Below are 20,063 nucleotides of genomic sequence, written 5' to 3'. Positions count from 1 at the left end.
CTCATCAGTTGTCAAAGGTTTGAACTGCAGCAGAACTGATGTTGGCTGCTACACTCCGACAAACCTTTGTGGATTTTGGTCTTTCCATTAGAAATACTTCTGGTAGTATTCCATGTTTCCCAACTTTATGTGCAACAGGACAATGTACTATCAGAATGTGAATGTATAATGCTGTCTATGCCTTTGAAATTCATTATGAGGGTAGAAGAGAACTAGCTTCTGTAATGAAACTACAAGCAATACCCAAAGGATTCTAAATTTAAGCAGTAAGTACAAGATACTTCTTTAGGGAACATGAGCCTGATTTGAATTTACAGCCCAGAAACTAAAGTGCTGGATTTAATAGACACCTCCACAAAGCAGGGTACAATACAGTATCTTTGAGTGAGATGCCTGCTCTGAGGAGCTCTTGTTTGTCCAATGATTTACATTTGTATGTGTCTATATGTATGCACATATGTGTAGTTTTGCTTTTACTCCTTAATGCAAAGGCTCCTCCCCAAAACTGCCCTAAACTACTTATTTAAGAAATATACTTATTTTAACATTGTTCTGGCATTGTATTCACAAGCAGCAAAACAACATATATCACTCCTCCGTGATAGGCAGAAGTGACCAAAATTAACAAACGTTTCATTAACTTATTTTATTGGAAAAAGGTTTGTACTACCTTTGTACAGTTGTGCTGTTCCCTCTTTCCATACAATGTCCATCTTCCCCTCAAAAATCCCTACAACAAAAGCAACAAGAAAACCCTCACCAAACAAAAATCCCATTTTTTCCCCCTGAAGAGCCTTGCCTGTCTGTATCGGCTTTCAATGGTAACAACTGCTGTGATCTGAAAGAGTAACATAGCAAAAATTTTTTCCAAGTGGGTTTTGGCCCTTGTGTGCTAACTGGCATATTGAGGCATGAAGGCCACTTGCCAGGGGTCAAAGTGGAGGAAATAGAAGCATTCATTTACATGTAACTGAAGTCTGTCTGTCTGCCCGTGAAGGGAGAGTTGATGCACAAACTGACACAGCACAGCTCTTGTACATTTAAAAGTGTTTTATGCAGTGACACAAACAAAGCAAGAATCTTACAAGAACAAAGCCCCCGTTACCAGGGCACAAGGCTAGAAGAGTCTTCTGCTATGTTTTGTTGCATCCCTGCTTAGAAGAAGTTCTAGCAGGTAGTCTTACACTCAGTGCATGGTGTCACAGGCTTCCTCTTCAAAAGAGCTGACAAAGTAAGGAACCAAAACTTACTGATGTTTTAACAGACCAGTGCAAAATGACCATTCCAAAATCCCTTTTAGTTTGTACATGTGTCTTACGCTGTCAAAGACAAGAAAATATGTATCCTCTTAAGTCATACACATTACTGTTTAAGTCAGAAAAAGGTAAGTTGCACTCCAGAAATTGATTTGAGTGAATCATGGGAAAAAAAGTAGACACATGACTGAAAATCTTACCATTTGCATTATCTGAGTTATACATAGTGAATTGCAAGTTTATGAAAATAAAAGCAGCTTTAATAATCACAGATTGGAAGTTAAAGACAACAGTACATGAGTAATTCATATTCATTATCAAGACTAAAAAATGTGTGAAAAGGGATGCCTTCATAAAATACGCAATTTCCAATGTTGAGATACACAATAATTGGAGAACCTGGCAAAGCAAAACACATACTGGAATGTTAAATCATGATCATCCACAGCTTGCCTCCTTTTGATTAAGATGCTCATAAAACTGGAATGTTAAATCATGATCATCCACGGCTTGCTTCCTTTTGATTTAGATGCTCATAACACACTGTATGAACTGAAAAGAGAATAAGCACCTATTAGATGTATGACAGAGAACAGGTTTTTACTTTTTCTCCTACAATACTCATTGTCACTATACTTTTCTGTAAAGAAATTCAGCCCATGTATGTAAAGCTTTAAAATACATGTGAAAATAAGCAAATAGTTAATTAAATCAAAGCATCTCCTTAATGATACCAACAACAACAAAAATAAAAACTAGCACACATGGTCCTCCCCATCCTGCTCCAAAGAAAACCCCCAAACCCAGGATGACTTGAATCTAGTGTTCTCTTTTTGCTGCACAGACGTGGCTAGGAAGCCAAGACCCAGAAGCCTGACTGAGTGTGATTCGTCCACCAGACCTCCACCAACCCTTCCCAGGAAAAATGCCTACCAAGCTTTAAAACAGAAAATAAAAAACAAAAAGCTACAGAAAGTGTTGCTAGCAAGTGATGTAGCTTCTTTGATCTTCTTGAACCACACTGGTTAGTTCAGAAAAAGGTACAACATTTTATAGAACTCTGTAAAATACACGAAACCTTTTTGATACTCACTCAACATGCCCTAGAACTTCGGGTTCTCACTGTATGCGTAGGGAAGGCACAAACTCAAATCATTACTGATTGTCTTAAGTTTTTCTTTTGTTTTACCCTGGAATTTTAATAGATTCCTTAAAATTTACTTACATCATCATAGTGGAAGTTCACAAAACCCTGCTGAGTTGTATCTCGTCTTCTAAAGCATTCTGCAAAAAATCATTAAGAAAACAGAAACCAGGTAAGAAGAATTACAAATAAACAATTTTTTAAAGTTTATAGTACTTTCCTAAAATTTCCCAAGTCATATGAAGGAGAACATGATGAAGAATACTGCAAGTCATTCCAAGACCTTATTTCCCATTCTAAATTTTTGTGTTTATCATATACAACCCTTTATATTCTGTTGATAAACAAAGTGTCCCAATTTTGGTAACGTTACTCTTCCAGTCTCTGGAGTAAACCCTGCATTAGTATAAAGTCCTTTTTTTTAATGGGAATAAAAAAAAAATCCTGATCTATAATTGTTTGTAGACTATTGATAGAAATCTCTTTTGTAGTATGCCAAAGCTGAACTTGAGATAAGTGAACAAACAGGTTTTATGAAATAAAAATATATTATAAGGATGACAGTAACAAGGCTATAATCCAGCATACCAGTGAGAGCTCGGAGTTTCACACAGCAGGCAATGTAATCGTCAAATGCAATCTTTCCTTGAGTGCTGTATCGCTTTGTGATTGCAGTCACAGCCTGTGGGCTCAGTCTAAATCCTATTTGAAAATAAAAAGTCTTATTTTGAAAAGCCAGGTAAGTTAACAGAATCCAACATGTTTTCATTGGAAATATCATGGATTAGTTACTGCAGGATGATACTGGGAAATGGTGTAAGTCGGTGTCAGAAGCAAGAACATTTCACAACTTACCCATAGTCATCAAGGCTTTCTCCAGTTCCTGACGGTCCACTGTGCCACTTCCATCACTGTCAAAACTTACAAAGTGTTGCTTCCAGCCATTGACCACAGCCCAGAGTTCTTTAAACTCATTAAATCCCAGTGTGCCAGACATATCCCTCTGATTTCAAAGCTAAGAAAAACATTTCTTAACTAAACAAAACCACCAACAAAAAGTGACAAACAAAAAACAAACAAAAAAAAAGGACATCTCTCTGTAGTTAAAAACTCTTACTTGAAGGCCAATATTAACACAATTTTACTATTATTAATTTCTCTTGTAGAGCACTAACTAAAGCATCACCCAGCACAGATGGAGGTAATACTATTGAAAACCTAAGGTCAGAGAACCTGCTCTCCACACTTCTTCCCAGTGAAACCTGCTAAACCCATTTGCTCCTTGTGAATTCTACTTTAGTTGACACACTTCTCTTTAACCTGCTGCTACATAATTGTAACAAATTAAATACATAGCTGAAATAAAAATAGATGCCAAAGAAGAAACTGTTATAATATTAGTTCTCTTGTATTCTAAGTGGTTTGTTCATGATGAGCTAAGAGCCCTTCCAGTTTAATTTCTGCTTTTTTCTTTTTAAGCAGCAAAACTTTTAATTCAAGTTTTGGCTAACAAACCTCCAAAGATTCCAACCTTACACAGTATCTAAGTCTTCCACAGGTCCTACTGCTGAATACCACACACCATTCCATTAGATGCTCAAAGCTAATTCATTCATGGACCAGGATTTATACTGTATTCAGGCTGTGTACTGCAAATGCTTGAAATTCATTAGGAAGGATGAGAAATTGGAAAGGTGTCCTATCTGAAAAGCACAGTAAGTGATTTGCACAATACTTTATTCTGGGCCCCCAGACTGTTCATACATTTAATGGAGAAACAGTTCCCCAGGCTTAGAGCGATACCACTTGCTATAAAATGATTGATCACCAAGAGCCTCATTTATATATTATTTCTTCATTTGTTAAAATTACTGAGAATGGAGTTTTGTAGCTTCCCAATCACAATGATCACAAGACTTATCAAGTAAAGACTGAATGGAAACTACTCCCAAATGTTTTGACACTCTCATCTTTGCTTACATGATGCAAAAATGTTTACATTTCATACTAAAGGATACATCCAGCATTGAGATCATAAGTCTGCAAGTCTCTAAGTTGAAAGCTGTTAAAATTAGAAAAAGGAAAAATGAATTATTTTAAGAGCATATTCTTCAGTTTTATCTTAACATAACATTTCAGATTTATTATAAATTTAAATTATATAAACTATTATGTAATTGGTTCTCTTGTATACAGCCATACATATTTTTCATCCAAGTAAGACAGCAGACAATTTGGAGGCAATTCAAGTTATATTTAAAATTAACTTGCTCTTATCTTAATCCACAATAGTTTTGGGTTTCAAAGTGGTCATTTATATTCCCCCCCAAGAGACACCACTTGAGCAAGCCAGTTTCACTCACAGAAGCTGTAAACTGAACAGGAGGTATCCCAGCAGAGGAGTCCTGCCACAGATCTTGGTCAATATCAAAGCTCCAAAGTTCAAACCAAAGCAAAGCATCTTTTTAAGAACTGTCTGTCCATTACAAAACAAACCACTTCAACTCCACAGCCCAGCACAGTGGGGAACTAAGGAGACTGAGAAGGCAAATCCTTGGCACACAGAACTGAATATAGAGAATTTACATGTCCAAGATACGGAAAGGAAACCCATTTGCCATGCAAAGAAAAAAACCCCAGCTCTGCAGAAGACACAACTACACACATTTTCTAGGGAAGAAGAATTAGTGTGCTTTAGATTTGCTTGTTTATTCAAATTATTAACTTACGTTTATATGCTCCTGCAATCCCTGACTGGGTGAGACATCTCTGTAGCTCATCAGCATCTATTTGTCCATCCTTTCGATAACAGAAGATGTATCAGCCATTAATACCCTCTCCCAGGCTGCTTATTCCCCGTACCCACTCCCTTTCCAGTGGCATTCAATTAGTTTTGCTTCTCAAGATATCCTCATAACTCACAAATATTAAAATTCCTGTTTTTTTTAAATATTAAATTGCTAGTAGAACAAGCAAACGTAAAAAGCAAAGAACTTTGAAAGAAAAACAAAACAAACTCAGAAAAGATACCTATCCACATGGCTTGAAAAAAGCCTGACTTCCAACAAATCCTGCTCAGGGCCAAATAGAGAAAACAACTGCCAATTCATGGAAAGCAATGAGCTGCCAGAAGTGGAGGTGGAATTGTAAGTTTTATTCATCACATCCCCAGCATGAAGTTTGGTTCACACAGAGTTTAATTTAACCTCATTCAGGAACAGAACACTATGTCTGTAGACATAAGAAAATGATGACACTTCTGCAAAGCATTAGAAGATGAAAAACCAAGTCAGGGGAGGTTTAAATCGGCTATCAGGAAAAGGTTTTTTGCCCAGAGAGTGGCTGAGCACTGGAATCCGCTTCCCAGTGAAGTGATCGCAGCACCAAGCCTGACAGAGTTCAAGAAGTATTTGGACAACACATTGGGCACTTGGTTTGACTATTGGGGTGTCTTTAGCAGGGCCAGGACTTGGACTCAATGATCCTTGTGGGTCCCTTCCAACTCAGCATATTCTATCATTCTGTTTGCTACAGCATTTTCCTTCTGTTTTTAAACCCACTTTTGAAAACTCTTTTTTCCAAGAATAGAGATATGCCACTGAATGATATGGTGGGAACAGCACAGCCCGATAACTTTGAGAAATGAAGCATCATTGTTTATAAGACAAATAGTAGTTCGTTAAATGATATTTGGCAGGATCTAGAAAAAAAGGCAACAATGTTTTGAGTCTACGTAAAGTTACTGGCAGATAAACTCAAATTTGCTTCCAATCTACTCCATCAGTCTAATTATACAGATGTATTTAATACTTTATATTTGAAGAGATTTGAAATAGCCATTAACTAATCTCTTCAAAGACCTTGTACCTCCTGAAATAAAGATAGGAACTGTTATACAGATGTATTTAATACTTTATATTTGAAGAGATTTGAAATAGCCATTAAGTGACTAATCTCTTCAAAGACCTTGTACCTTCTGAAATAAAGATAGGAACTACATAACTTTAAAACAGAGGAAGATAGAAAAGCATGACTCTAATCAAGATTAACATTACCAAAAATACGCTTGCCTTTTTTGTTTTTTTTTAGTAGAACCATAAGCAGGTTAAACTAGACAATGCATATGGGCTTTGCAAACAGGCTAAAAAATAAATTATTATTTCCTACAAAGACAGACTCAATTGAATAAAGATTTGAAACCATACTTTTGACTTTCTTCTGTAAACAAAGCAAACTAATTCATTAAGTCAAAGACAAGATCCCTGTTGTAAACTACTTCAAAGAAAGCTCAGAGAAAACACTGAATATTATATAGCACAAAAACAAAAGCAGCAAACCATTACCAAAACATACTAATTCTACTGTAAGTACAGATGGATAACTGAGATGTGACTTTTTACAGAGTTGCATGGGTGGCCATAAAAGCAACTGATAATTTATCTGTTACATTTCACTGTCTCTTTATAGGGCTTGTACTTCTGCACAGCCACTGATACCAGACACCTCAGATTCCAAGGATAACTTAAAAAGCTACCGAGTTCATTTCAGTAAGGAATGATTTCTACAAAGAGAAAGCATTTCAGAGTATTAACTTAAGTATTCTTAAGTGCTAACTTGATCACACCCATCAACCCATTGGTTCCCCACCTTCCAGTATCCATGCCTCACTTGAGAAAGCTGGGCATGGTCTATGTTTTGCTGAGATCCAGCTCCTGCCACCTCTTCTCCACAGTGATGGATCCTGTTTGCTGCTCCCTCCCTTTCTCTTTACAATAGGAGCTTGTTCACTTGTCCAGCATCAGTTACTGGCTCCACTACTGACTCCTGGCACACATCCAGGAGGCACCTGCACGCAGACACATCTCAGCTGGCAGACAAATTGTCAGCACGTTCAGCAGAACTCAGCTCTGGGCTCCACCTTCTCAGAAAGGCCTCACTACACAGAGGGCATTCCAGTGTTCTCCTTTACTACAAAAACACACAGTCTAAATATTTTCATAAGCAGTTAGAAGGAAGTAAGATATAGACTGCAAGATGCATTATTAATTCAAAAGAGTAACATAGAGAACAAAACTAATCCAAGTTATGGTGGGAATCTGAACATCAGCTAAATTGCTGAATTTAAATTTTCATGTTGTGGTTGCATCTACCCGAGGACACCAGATCCAAGAGCAGAGTTTTAGATTTGCACACACCCTACAAGTGTGCAATAAATGGCTCTAATATGGCCAACAAACACAGAACTTCGGCTCAATAAACCTAACTTAATTGCTCCTAAACTCTGGAGTACAGTTCAAAAAGCACTTATTTCTAGTAACATGTGTGGTAATACAAAACCAATATATGCCACAAAATTACAGGAAAGAAATTAAAAATGCAGTGCAGAATGAGAAGGAAGGAAAAAAAATGTTGTGAAAGCCTTTCCTGTAGAAGAATAATCACTCTATGTTACCAGTAAACCCAGATGTTGGCACAAGCCATGACTGCTTTTCCATTTGTGAGTCTATTAAGATCGTGTAATGACCTCTTTCCTGTTAGCATTTCCTGCTCTTAGCCAGGCCATCTCCACAGCCCACACTTTCCACTGTTTCTCTTTTCTTTCTCATAAACCTGGCAGCATTCACCAGCCCAGAGCTGAGTCACAATTCAGTTACAAAACTTCATGCATCTATGTATTCCCTACATATACCTATACAGGAAATAGGGGCCTACATGCCTATGTTTGTGTATGTATGCATTTACACAAACTATATAGAAACTAACAGCATTATTCAAATTGTATAGTTCCTGTATGTATGCAGATATAACATAGACCAATACAGCTATACACAGCAAATAGGCTAAGTAAAACAATTATGGATTTTTTTTAAACTAGAAACATCAGTTTTTCTCACTGCAAATAGTAGGTATTTCTTCTTCCAAAGGTAGAGAGTATTCCCCAGGAAGAAAAAAAAATCCAAGAAGTAAATAACATTTTATAAGTTTACCTGCCCTCCTACTGCAGCAAAATAACCATATAAAGGATCCTGAGCTTGTCCAGGGAATGCTGGTCCTCCTGGAGCTCCTCCATACTTTGGAAACAAAAAAGAAAATTAATTTTAAATCAGTGATTCAGTTAAGGATCTGTACTTATCAACTTGCATTTTTATGTACACACCATGCCTTAAAAAAAACAAAACAAAAAAAACCCCACAAAATAATCCCAAAAAACACCCAACCAACCAAAATCAAAACTCCTCATGAAAAAAAAAATCCCCCAAACCAACTCTCAATTTCAGTACTGATATACAAATGTATTGTAATGTAAGCAGATCAGTGTAAAACCTTGCACTGGAGCAATCGACTGATATAGATACAGCCTGGTCTATCTCACCAAGGTTTCATTTTATTCTACCCTTAGCAGAAAACGGCGTGCTATAGAAATACTACAGCACTGCAAATTTTTTTTCCACTTCAGAAAAGTTGAGCAAAACAGATGTCTAGGGCAAATACATGGAAGAACATGCATTAACTGTGAAAACCCTTAAATAAAACTGAATCTTAAGTGAAAATTCTGGAATGACACACTCAGCACTTTCTCCCCGGCAGCTGCTGCGGCAAAGGCGCCTCCTCCCTCCCTCCCTCCCTTCTCCCGCCGGCGCAGCCCCGAGCTGGCGCCTGCGGCCCCTCCCGGCGGGAGCGGCGGCGGGAGGCCGGGCAGATCCCGCCTGACCCGGCTCCCGCCACATCCCCCCGCGGGCTCCGGCCACATCCCGCCGCGGGCCGCCGCCACATCCCCCCGCGGGCCCCGGCCCCGCTCCTCACCCCGCCCTGGTGGAACCCGCCGGGTGCCGGCTGCCCGGGATACGCCATCTTCGCCTGGCACCGGCTCCGGCGGTCCGGCTGCGTCCGGGAGCAACCACCCGGATACTGAGGGAGGGCGGCGACTTCCAGCCCCGGCCCCTCCCGGGGCTCGCGTCCCGCCGCCGCCCGGGCGGGGCAAGCGGCAACCTTCCGTCACCAGGGCAGCGGGCGGTGCCGGGCGGTGCCGTCGGGAGGTGAGGGACCGCCCCGTCCGGTCTCCTCCCCTCCGCGTTCCCCCTGCGGCAGGGTGGTAGAGGCCCGTGGCCCCGCGGCGGCATTTCCCGGCGCAGCAGGGCGCGGCGCGGCGCTGCCCGGGGCCCGCCCGTACGGCGGGGCGGGACGTGGGCCTGTCAGGGGCGTGCGGGCGCTGGGCTCGGCGAGGGGCTGGCGGCCAAGGGCTGCGGGCTCAGATCGCCGGCGGCTCCCGGCCAGCAGCGGGAGGCAGCGCCCGTGGACGGAGCCGCTCCCCTGAGGAGGAGGAGGCTGCGCCCCGGAGCCAGCGGCCGCGGGAAGCGGAGGTGGAGCCAGCCCCTGGCCCATCCCGGGACTGCCGCTCCTGGGAAAACGGTGTTCTGTGGCGGCTGTGACCCGCTGAGGTGACAGGAAAGCTCCCGAAATGTTCACCGGTGTATTGGTTGAGTTGATACCAGATTATTTCAGAACCACCGATGTAGCATCCCATGAACGCCGACTCGTTTATCAAAAGACCGCAAGGCTCGTAGACTCAGCAGTTCGAGCATCTATATGGTGTATCCCAAAACGCATCCTCACGCGTTCTCTGTTCGTACCGTTGCTTTTTCTTCAGAATCGGACCACCCGTCCCTGCTCCCAAAGACACAGAACAGGCTGCATAATTCCTTTTGAATTACGTAGGTCCAAATTCTGCAGTAGGCGCTGGTCCGTGTCCCGCTGGAGCGAGGGGCCGCTCCGCGTTTGGGGATTCTCTGGGAGAGCTTTGATGCAGCAGCTGCTCCCGGCTGGCGGCGCTCCCCGGCACGGCCCCTGGTTTTCTGCCGCTGACCACCAACATCCCAGGGAGCGGCATCAGCCGGGACGGCCACGGCTTGGGCTGGGCTGGCCTTGCGACTGGCAAAGCGTAGAGCTCCCTCCCTCTCCTGGTGGAGTCTGTATGACTGAAACAAATCTCCTAATAGAGGCCTCAGGGCAAATGAGTGTCACCTTTCTCAGCTTCAAAGTCATCCAGTAAACAGAACTTTCAGACATTATCTACATGGAATATATTTTATTATTTCAGCACTAATTGCACCTTGTAGCTGCTAACAATTGCCGATGACATGAAAACAAAACTGGTGTTCTGTGTAATTTAATAACCAATAGAGTTGCCAAATGAGACAAATAATTATTTCATACCTTCATCACACAGAATAGCATATATGAAGCTATGAAACAGCTGAGAAACAAAGTAATGACCCTGTACAGTTTCTTGGCTTAAGCAATACCTATCTCACAAGGGTATTTAACTAAGTGAGTTGATATCAAGCTGTGTGGGGGTCAAATAGTTGTTTTGACTAGACTTAATCACGTGCAGTGCAGGTTATTGCAGGCTCTGTGTGAACTTTGTTAGAGTACATATATTAATGTCTGGGCAAAAAGCCTTCCTAATTAAAATAGGACCTAGGAACAGTGATAAAAATATTGAAGGCTGAGAAGATTGAAAATAAGTGGTAAAGAATGTAAGTGATAAGATTTGAAGAGTTATACATTGATAAAATGTCAAATAGTATATATGTATTGCCAGTAACTTAATAGCAATGAATTTTTGATTGCTTCAGTGAGAAAAAAACCAGATATGATTTATACCAGTTGGTAGATAAAGACACTAAGCTGTGCAGCTGTATAGAAAAGGAAGATGTGTTTCATAAAATTTTTTTTCTGTACTTTAAGAGTGTAAATATCTGGACATCTTCCATTTTCACTACTTCTTCTGGGACTCGTGGCACTCAGCAAATCATAGAGTTTAGGCTGGGAAAGATCTCTTAGAACATTGAGACCACCTGTTAACCCAGCACTGCCAGGCCCATCACTAAACCATGTCCCTCAGTCCCACATCTACAGGTCTTTTAATATCCCCAGGGATGGTGATTCAGCCACTTCCTTGGTCAGCCTGTTCCAAAGCTCAACAATGCTTTCAATAAAGACATTTCTCCAAATATCCAAAAACCTCCCCTGGCACAACTTGGGTCCATTTCCTCTTTTGTTGCTTGCAAGGAGAGGCTGACCCCTACCCTCACTACAACATTTTTTCAGGCAGTTGTAGAGAGTTACACTGTCCCCTATCAGCCTCCTCCAGGCTAATCACCCCAGGTCCCTCAGCTTCTCTTCATCAGACTTGTGTTCCAGTTCCTTGTCCTTCATCAACTTTGTTGCCTTTCTCTGGTCTCGCTCCACCATCTCAGTGTCCTTCTTGCAGTGAGGGGCCCAAATGCATTGCACTCAGTAGTTAACATTTGCAAGATTATTTATGTTTAAACATACATGAGCAAAAGAGCTTGGAGACACATGTAACCAAGGGATGTGTTTTAAATGGATTGTTGGGTAGGCATTTTGTTTGCACTGGTGCATTTGCTTATTCCTTATCTGAGAAAAATGAAGGCTGTAAAGGAAGGCTGTTTGAGGAGATTAATGAGTATACATCTGCCTTCTGAAGGGCTACTGAGCTGTGGTAACCTTTTAATTTTCCATAAATTCATCATATTACAACACACCAGTAAGAAATTTGATCTCTGTGGAATAAATAGTTTCTGATTTTGCAGATCTCAAAGAGTGTGTCATCCCTCTAGTGGGAAAATTGAAGTCAAGCAACACAGGATGCTAGTACTATTACATTAATTTTTTTTTCTGAGATAATTCACTGTTTTTCTAAGAAAAGGCATAGGTAAAATAACTTTGTTTAGAACGGGAAAATTATGTGCACAGTTTTCATTCCATAGCTTTTCCCAGATTCTTTGTAGTAGGATTTAAGAAAGAATTCAGAATGGAAACACAGTAATAGTATTACTGTCTCAAACTCTGGTCACAAGTCACATTTATTATGTGTGCCATGCTTCCTCACAGTGAGCTAAGGCTAGCATAAACCCACAACAAGTCACAGACTTTCTGTTTGCCCATCTGCTCTACTTCTGTTCCTTCTAAGTCTGGGTACATTTAACCCTGACATGAGCTCACACATGATTTGGGAATTTGGTCACCCTGAACTGAAAACCTTGAGCTGGATTGTGCTGCCAGTGTAGTGTCTAGGAGCTGTGGAGTGTCTAGGTGTAGTGGCTAGGAGCTTGGTACTGGTGTGCTAAGGTGTCATGCTTTCCTGACAACTGCAATAGAGCTAGGGAGGAGAAAGGGAATTAAAGTGTAAAGTTCAGTTTTCTTGAGGTGTTTACTTAGCACAGCTGAGGGGATAAAAATTTCAGAATAAGTATACTGCTTAAGGAAGGCCAAGAAATAATCTCCTCACCATTTTAGTTGCAATACTTGACAAGAGGCATAATTTTAAACAGTGGAAGAATACTTATAATGCAGACCAGATGTCTCTAATACAATGCCTGACTTGGTGCCCAAAGGAATGGTACTTCTGTGTTCTGCTACATTTTTTTGTCTTTGATGCCACCCTTTCACTTTTTACTTACTGCACATTACTTATGCTCAGTTCTGCAGCCAAGTATTTTGTACAGGATTTCCTTTAATAACCAAGTTTTATGCTGGATTCATCATGTAATGTACTTGAAAGGATAGCGGGCAAGGGGAAGACATTTCTGTTGTTTTATAGATACAGAGAATATGGAGAACAAAATTTTCTATAGATTTTAGTAATCCAGTTTGAGCTACCTCAAGTTTTCTGCTTTATCTGTCTACCAGACTTTTCCCTCTCAGCTGCTACTTCTTTAATAGATGGTTCAGAGGTGACCAACTCCTTTGTTCCATACTCATTCCCTTCTTTGTTTTGCTTGTGTTCAGAGTTGTGGAAATTGTTCATCACTCCCTGGGCATCAGTAAGAGTATCACTGAAGGTCTAAAACAAGATAACCTTAATTGTGGATGGTACAGCTAATGAGGTTTTGATATTGGGATTTTTTGAGGTTAACACTCAGCTGCTTTTATTCAATGCTGTACAATAACACAACCTACCACATCCATTTAATTATAAATACAACAGTTTGTGCATTCCCCAGGCATGAGTTCTTTACAGAACAAAAGCTGAAATGCACTTTTTCAGTAATGACATTAATTTCTTAGATCTGGTATGTTGCAGTCAGATAGCTCCCAAGATGGTCTTTAACTAAAGGTATAATTACAATATAAAGATATCTGATGATAACAGTGATACGTGCCTGTGACTTGAAAAAGACTTTTACAATGCTGCTTACTTTGCATATCACTTCTCAACTGATCTTTATTCCTTTACCATCCACATGCCTTATTTCAAAACCTTCAGTACCAAGAGTTTGGATAATTTAAAACAGATTGATGACAACCAAAGCAAGCCATGCAAGCTCTTTTAATTATTTTGTTGAATAACATGGGGTCAGGATTCAGGTCTCTGTTTTTGCTGGACAGAAGCCAGAATATGAAAATGAACTCTGTATAAAGGATTGAAGCACAGAACAAGTTCAGCAATAAAGCATCTGATTCTTTCTGTACAACACTTTTTGCAATCCTATGTGTCAGCACATATGTTTTCATATAAATCAGAATATTTATTATGCTACTTGACCTTCTGAAAGGCTATGATTCTGCTGTACCAGCTGGATGGTAAGCAAAGGCTTGTAAAACTCCCAGGTGCAGATGGAAAGGAATTGCTGTGAAGCCTTATTCTTCCGAAGCAGTGCCATGGGTATCCAGCTACGAAAGGGATATTCCTGGCGATTTAGGCATTATGCTCTGCAGCACCACCACTGGTGATGGGTGAGAAATGAGCTCATAGCTGGTTAGTTCAGCGCTGCTTCAGGGGCAGTACTTCTGGGCACAAAAACAGCATACAGAGAGCATAGAAATGATGCTTCAGGTGTCTGAGTTCTATGATTGTCACCCATTAGGTGCCAGATGTCCATTAGGGCTCTCATTCTTAGCTCCAAAATTTGTTGAGAATCTAGGCAGATAGTGTTTATTCTCTACATAGTCTAGTGCTTAAACTGAGTTGACCCCAGTGCAGTACTACCAGAATTCATTTCCATTTGCTGATCTGTAATTTCCATAATCAATGAGACTGGCCAAAGTCTGGGGAAATGTCTTGGGCTGGTTTCCATGTGACTCATGTAGTAGAAGGGACATGGAAATAAACAACTCCTGGAAAATAAAGTTTAGGTTTTATTTACTTGTTTTTAAGTGCCCCACTACGACCTATGGTGCAATGGAGTTTTTAGCATTTGAGGGAATCCCAAGTTTCAGCATACTGGAAGTGAAAGGTGTGTCACACTCTGTGGAGAAAAGTCACTTTCCTAATCATGATGTCTCCTCTCGGTGATTGTTTTGGTTAATACTTCTGTTGAAGCATGGGATGTGTGTTCAAAATGCCTCAAATATTGCAACACATATCCCCAAGTGGCCAACATGAGATATATTTTCAATTCCTGTCAGTCATACTTGAGTACACTCTGAAAGCAATACCACAAAACTTCTTGAACATGAAACTTCTTGCTCCACCTCTGGCTTTTGCAAATATTTTTTCCTCACCTGTATAGTCTGTGGCTATTTTCTTTGTTCCTTGTATTAGCTTCTTTGCTCCCTTTGTTCAGTTTCTTGAAACCTATTATCTCTGTTGGTAGAGCATGTGCTAATAATGCCAGGGTCATGAATTCAATCCCTGTATGGGTCATTCACTTAAGAGTTGGAATTGATGGTCCTTGTGGGTCCCTTTCAACTCAGAGGGTTCTGTGATCTGTGAGCTTTATGAGTTGCCAAAAAGGAGTCAGCCTATTGCTGTCCCAAAAAGAGCCCACTAGATGTCACACTGCTACTTCTAATTCAGGCACATCAGCTCTTGCTTCTTGGCTATCTAACCTATACCTGTTTTTTACAATATCCAAATATAAGTTCTACCATAGGCAGAAACAGAACTCACCTAGACAGGCCTCTGGTACCAGCTGTGGGAGCAGCTCCTTGGGTCCCAGCACTCCTCTCTAGTAGGAGCTGTAATACTCCTGAGCCTAAAGAAATTATTTGTGCCAAAAGTCCCTTTTAAAATATCTAAGAGTGGTTTAGGAGTTTATATATAGGTTTTTCTATTGGCAAAAATTTAACACATATTCATGCATGTATGTTTGAGAATCCATTCTGAAGACTGTGGATAATATTTAAATGTTTGTGTATCAGAGTTCTAAATAACTAGATTGGTTGAGAACTGTAATTTCTAAAATTAGCCACAAATCTGCCACTGAAAGTATTCCAGTTTGCCATATTTTATGTGAACTACATCAGAGAGAACATTTCTTCTCCCTTTGTTAAGTGTAACAATCTTTGTGTTCACCTAGAAAGTGTGAGTATGAGGTACAAATAAGGTCATAATTTGTAAAGTCAGAAATCACTTGCCAGTTATGCATAATAATGTATCAAAACATAATAATATTTAATTCAGAACATGGCACCATGGCTATTAGGAGAGCTGATGATATTCTGTTTGTTCTTACTTCATGTTTGCAGGAGGTACAGGTTTTTTTGTTGTTGTTGTCATATTGATGCTTCTTTCTTGCTCAGTCCTTTTGCAGCTGGATCATTTCATACATTGTTAATATGTACATTATAGCTGATCATTCCTTATTCTTTCAGTAAAATGATTAGAGTTTTCATTAAGAAAATGAAAGGTTCTACATCACCTCTAAGTAAGAACATCCACAATGTTTGTAAAATCCTGCACAGGATTTACGGAAAAACAAGAGGGTAAATAGGCCAGGCAGGCTTTCAGTTGTTGTACTCTGTGCTCCAAAATGTTTAGGGCTTTCCAGTTGATACTTTTTTTTATATAATTGACCTGTTCCTGGAATCTTTGCAGATGATAATAATCACTTGGTGGTTTCCATTTGTGTTGTGCATGCTTAACCTGTTACAGCCAGGAATGAATTGGCCTTGAACTGCCTAAGAGCACTCCGCAAGTTAACAGAAAAGCTTTTGGATTTTATTTGAAATTGATTTAAACAAAACTTAGAACAGTTGGTTGGTGGCAGTAAACATAAAAACAAGGTTCTGGATTTTGGAGTTGCTCTCAAATGTGGCAGCCCAGTCTGTTTAAGCACAGTCACCTTCACATTCTTTTGGATTAGGGCTCTTATATAACTCTCAGGATGTTCCCATCCTTTTCCCTTTCTGCTTTCATCCACAGGTTTTGTGTCTTTGTTCATTTGTGAGATGGTTTTCATCACCTTTTGTATTGGCTAATATCTAATAATGTCTTTCCGACAGTTTAGCTTAAGCACAATACCTCCACATCCAACACTTCAAAGCATTGTCTTTGTCACAGACTTTCACAGATGTATTTCAAATACACACTTAAAAAAATTGGTCAGAACTACTGTTCTCATCATGTTTTGGCATGAAGGCTAACAAAACATTGAAGACTGGGAAAAAAGCCCTAAAAGACATGGTCTGAAAAAAACCACAAATATGCTCAGGGCACAGCCACAGTTGTTTTGACATGTGAAATGGTTTTATGATAGTTCATGACCACCATTATCTTGGACTTAAGGGGCCCCAGTTATTCATTGGTAGTGGGCACATTTTACTTGCAGAGTCCTATTTTGCACAGCCCTCAGATTTCGAAAGGTCTCTGCTGAAAACCTAGCTGGGATCAGAGGTCACAGGTATCTATCTTCATGCTTGTTGAAGTGGCCAGGCTTGTTTTATCTGAGCAGTAAATAAGGCTGCTTGCTCTGGAGGTTTGTGAGTGCAAGAAGAGAAGGGTGGAAAATAAGAATGGATTAAGTGCTTTATTTTGTTTCCCTCATGGACTCTGTTAATAAAACCAGTCAGAAAGAAATTATCTACAAGTACTGCCCTTTTCTCTCTGGAACATAACATGGAGGCATGCTAAGGGGTGTCATCCTGGCTGAAAGATCTGGTTTTAAAAGTTGTCTTCACTGTAGATATACCTTAGGTATAAGTATTTTGCACCAAAGAGAGGTGCTTGATTTTCTTCTGCTGCAGTAGCTGAGGGTGTCAGGAGTGGTCAGATGCTTCTAGTTCTGTCTGCCTTTGAACAGTACCTCTTTACCTCCTTGTAGACAAGGCTGGTGTTTTTTTTTTTTTCCTGTGAGTCTTTCCATTTATTTAATTTGTAAAATCTTTAGGTAGTACTGCTACAATTTAACTAGTTACAGCATGAATATTCACCAGAAGTAATCTTATTTAAGCCTTTATTATGTCCAAGGCTGGGATTTATGGCACATTCCCAGAGTACATTAGCATTGCACCTAATTCTAGCACTGTGATCCTTTCTTAGCTTGCTTCTTCTGTTGTGTGTAACAGGCTGAATGGAATTAGTCTATTTTATTGCTACATGTTTTCTAAAAACTTAACAACCCTACTTAGGAAGTCGTTGCTATTGTATTTTCTGGTATTTTTACTGTTTTTCCTGGCACATCTCTGACAAAACAGTGTTTGGACTGATCATTTCTTTTTGGACTGAAATTTCTCTCCAGATAGCTAAGGGGAAAATTCTTGGCTCTTTATTTGCACATACTCTGTGCTTGTGCTAGAGTGACCTACTTAAGAAAGTCTTCACTTACTTTTTTTCTCTCATAACTGTATGGAGAACAAAAGAGGAGATGAAGCAACATGGTTGGTTTTTCAATTGTCTGTTCTTAGAAAAATCTCAGAAAAATAACCAAAAGGTATGCAGGTGTTAGCATTCACACACTTCTTCCCCTATTTAGAAGAATAAACAAGGATTTTGCAATGCAGTATAACCCTCTGCATTACAGAGGCAATTAACATTTAATCTAATGCCGATGTCCCTATGCTAAACTTAGTGATTTAAACTTGACTAAAGCATCCATGCTTGACCTGCTGCTTGCAAGAGTGAATCCACCCATACTAAAAAATAGTCATCTGACCAATGGGGAATTTTTTCCCCATTGGTTTTGTCTTCAAGGCACATCCAGAAGGTTTTTAGTCTCATTTGTATAGTTTTAACTCTAAGCTTTTCTGTTGTCTCCTTCTTGTGTTGGGATAATGATATTTGATATTGGTGTTTTGTCTCTCAAATGGTTCTAATACTTCTCCTAACCCAAACATTTACAGCTTATTAGTCTTTATGTTCTTTTCTTTAGAAAGAGAAGTTGTAATTGAGCCATATATTTCCTAATGTGTGTTCTTTGAAAATAAGTGCAACAATGCCAGATGTCAAATACCTAAACTTGGAAAGAAATTAACAAGTTTCTTCACTCTCAGCCTCTGGGTAGAGTGATTTAAGTAGAATTTCACCTTTAAACCTAGCCAAAGCTGCCTAAGTACACTTGTGGTTTTATCTAAAGCTTATGTGATACTCTGTATGCTTTTCTCACACCTGGTGCTCTGGATTGTTAAACAATTCCAGAGTTGCATATATTTGTACAGATTATGTTTTTATCTGCTGTCTCATAGAAGAGAACAACTGTATTTTCTCATTTTTCCAGTTACTGGATTATGACATTTCATCAGTGGAATAGTGACCTGGGTACTTTTTATTGCATTCAACTCATTTTTTTTAAAATAAATAAATTAAATTACTGTAATCTGTGGATGTAAGAAATTTTTTCACATTCTTACAACAACATTCTTACTCCAACATTTTTGGTGTTAATGGAGATTGTTCCAGAGACTTCATTGTCCCTTTTCACAGTGTGAAACAGTATGCAGCCACTGTTCTCTGCAGCAGTGGAGTTCTCTTCTCTGTGCATCTGAAAATCACAAAACCATGATAGATCTTTGTCCTGCCCTCTTTTTTCCTACTCCTTTAGCATTTTTGGACAAGGTTCATAACCTTTTCTAGTAGGCCCTCTGTGAATAGCTTTCAGCTGGTGCTTTCCAGGCTACATCTCCTTGGGCTGGAAGTGTGACAAGTCTTTGTTCCTCTACAATCGCCTTCTAGAGAGCTGGGTTCAATGGGGTTGTGGCTGAAAATGCACCATCGATTAAATCTCTTCCATCTGTTTCTGTCCTCCTTGCGGATTTCCAGGGTACTATGGTTTGCACATTTCTTCAGCAGTGATTTTATGTTTGTTGAGACTCGTTATGTGTAATGGTGGGTCTTCAACTAATTCCTGAGACACTCCCTAGGAACCTGCTTATGTGCTAGTTGTTCTACGTGTGAATTTAACAGAGTAGGTTACAAAAACTGTAAACCTGCAGGTAATGCCCTTAATGTCTTCACACTGTTATTAACAAATATTTATTAGAATTTGGGATTGGTTTTGGTGAAATTATGGTAAGGTTTGAGATTATCTACATTGATGGCTAATATTTTACTTTTTTTACTTGATTAGGTGTAAAAAAATTGATTCGAAATATATTGAATCTTTCACTTTCATCACCATGAAATTTTAGTGTGTGTTTGAATTTCCACATATACAGTAGGAGCACTAGAATTTATATTTCTCTCTCTCTCTCCCTCTCTCTCTCTTTCTCTCTCTCTCTCTCTCTCTCTCTATATATATATATATATATGTCTAAATCAAACTTTTCTTCTCTGGAGTAATAGATGTGGCTATATATAGCCACCGTTCTGGATACTTCAGATAAATCTTGGAAATCATAAATTACGTTTACTGAATACTACAGTTAAAAAAAAAATCCAGGGTATGTATTGAAGTGAGGGTAATCAGCTGTCAAAATAA

General features: G+C 39.7%; 1 protein-coding gene across 1 annotated transcript; it reads right to left on the bottom strand.

The window, feature by feature from the left end:
- Positions 1 to 631: 631 nt before the first annotated feature.
- SRI (sorcin) lies at positions 632 to 9,396 on the bottom strand. The gene is made up of 8 exons (XM_041408658.1): positions 9,205 to 9,396; positions 8,388 to 8,471; positions 5,130 to 5,199; positions 4,419 to 4,462; positions 3,256 to 3,403; positions 2,989 to 3,102; positions 2,482 to 2,540; positions 632 to 1,808 (listed from the first exon to the last, which is right to left on the bottom strand). The coding sequence occupies exons 1-8, from the start codon at positions 9,250 to 9,252 to the stop codon at positions 1,782 to 1,784; spliced, it is 594 nt and encodes a 197-aa protein (XP_041264592.1). The 5' UTR covers positions 9,253 to 9,396; the 3' UTR covers positions 632 to 1,781.
- Positions 9,397 to 20,063: the final 10,667 nt, after the last annotated feature.

Source organism: Onychostruthus taczanowskii, unplaced genomic scaffold, assembly GCF_017590055.1.
Source record: "Onychostruthus taczanowskii isolate IOZ18803 unplaced genomic scaffold, ASM1759005v1 scaffold3, whole genome shotgun sequence".
Taxonomy (NCBI): Eukaryota; Metazoa; Chordata; class Aves; order Passeriformes; family Passeridae; genus Onychostruthus; species Onychostruthus taczanowskii.
Note: the sequence above shows the minus strand (reverse complement) of the source record. Positions and strands in the feature narration are given on the sequence as shown.

Excerpts from the sequence above, each read along its gene's own strand:
- SRI (XM_041408658.1), bottom strand. The coding sequence starts at position 9,252 with ATGGCGTATCCCGGGCAGCCGGCACCCGGCGGGTTCCACCAGGGCGGG. Across the intron at positions 8,472-9,204 it reads GCGGGTTCCACCAGGGCGGG|TATGGAGGAGCTCCAGGAGG; the intron begins GTGAGGAGCGGG and ends TTGTTTCCAAAG. Across the intron at positions 2,541-2,988 it reads GAAACTCCGAGCTCTCACTG|AATGCTTTAGAAGACGAGAT; the intron begins GTATGCTGGATT and ends GATTTTTTGCAG.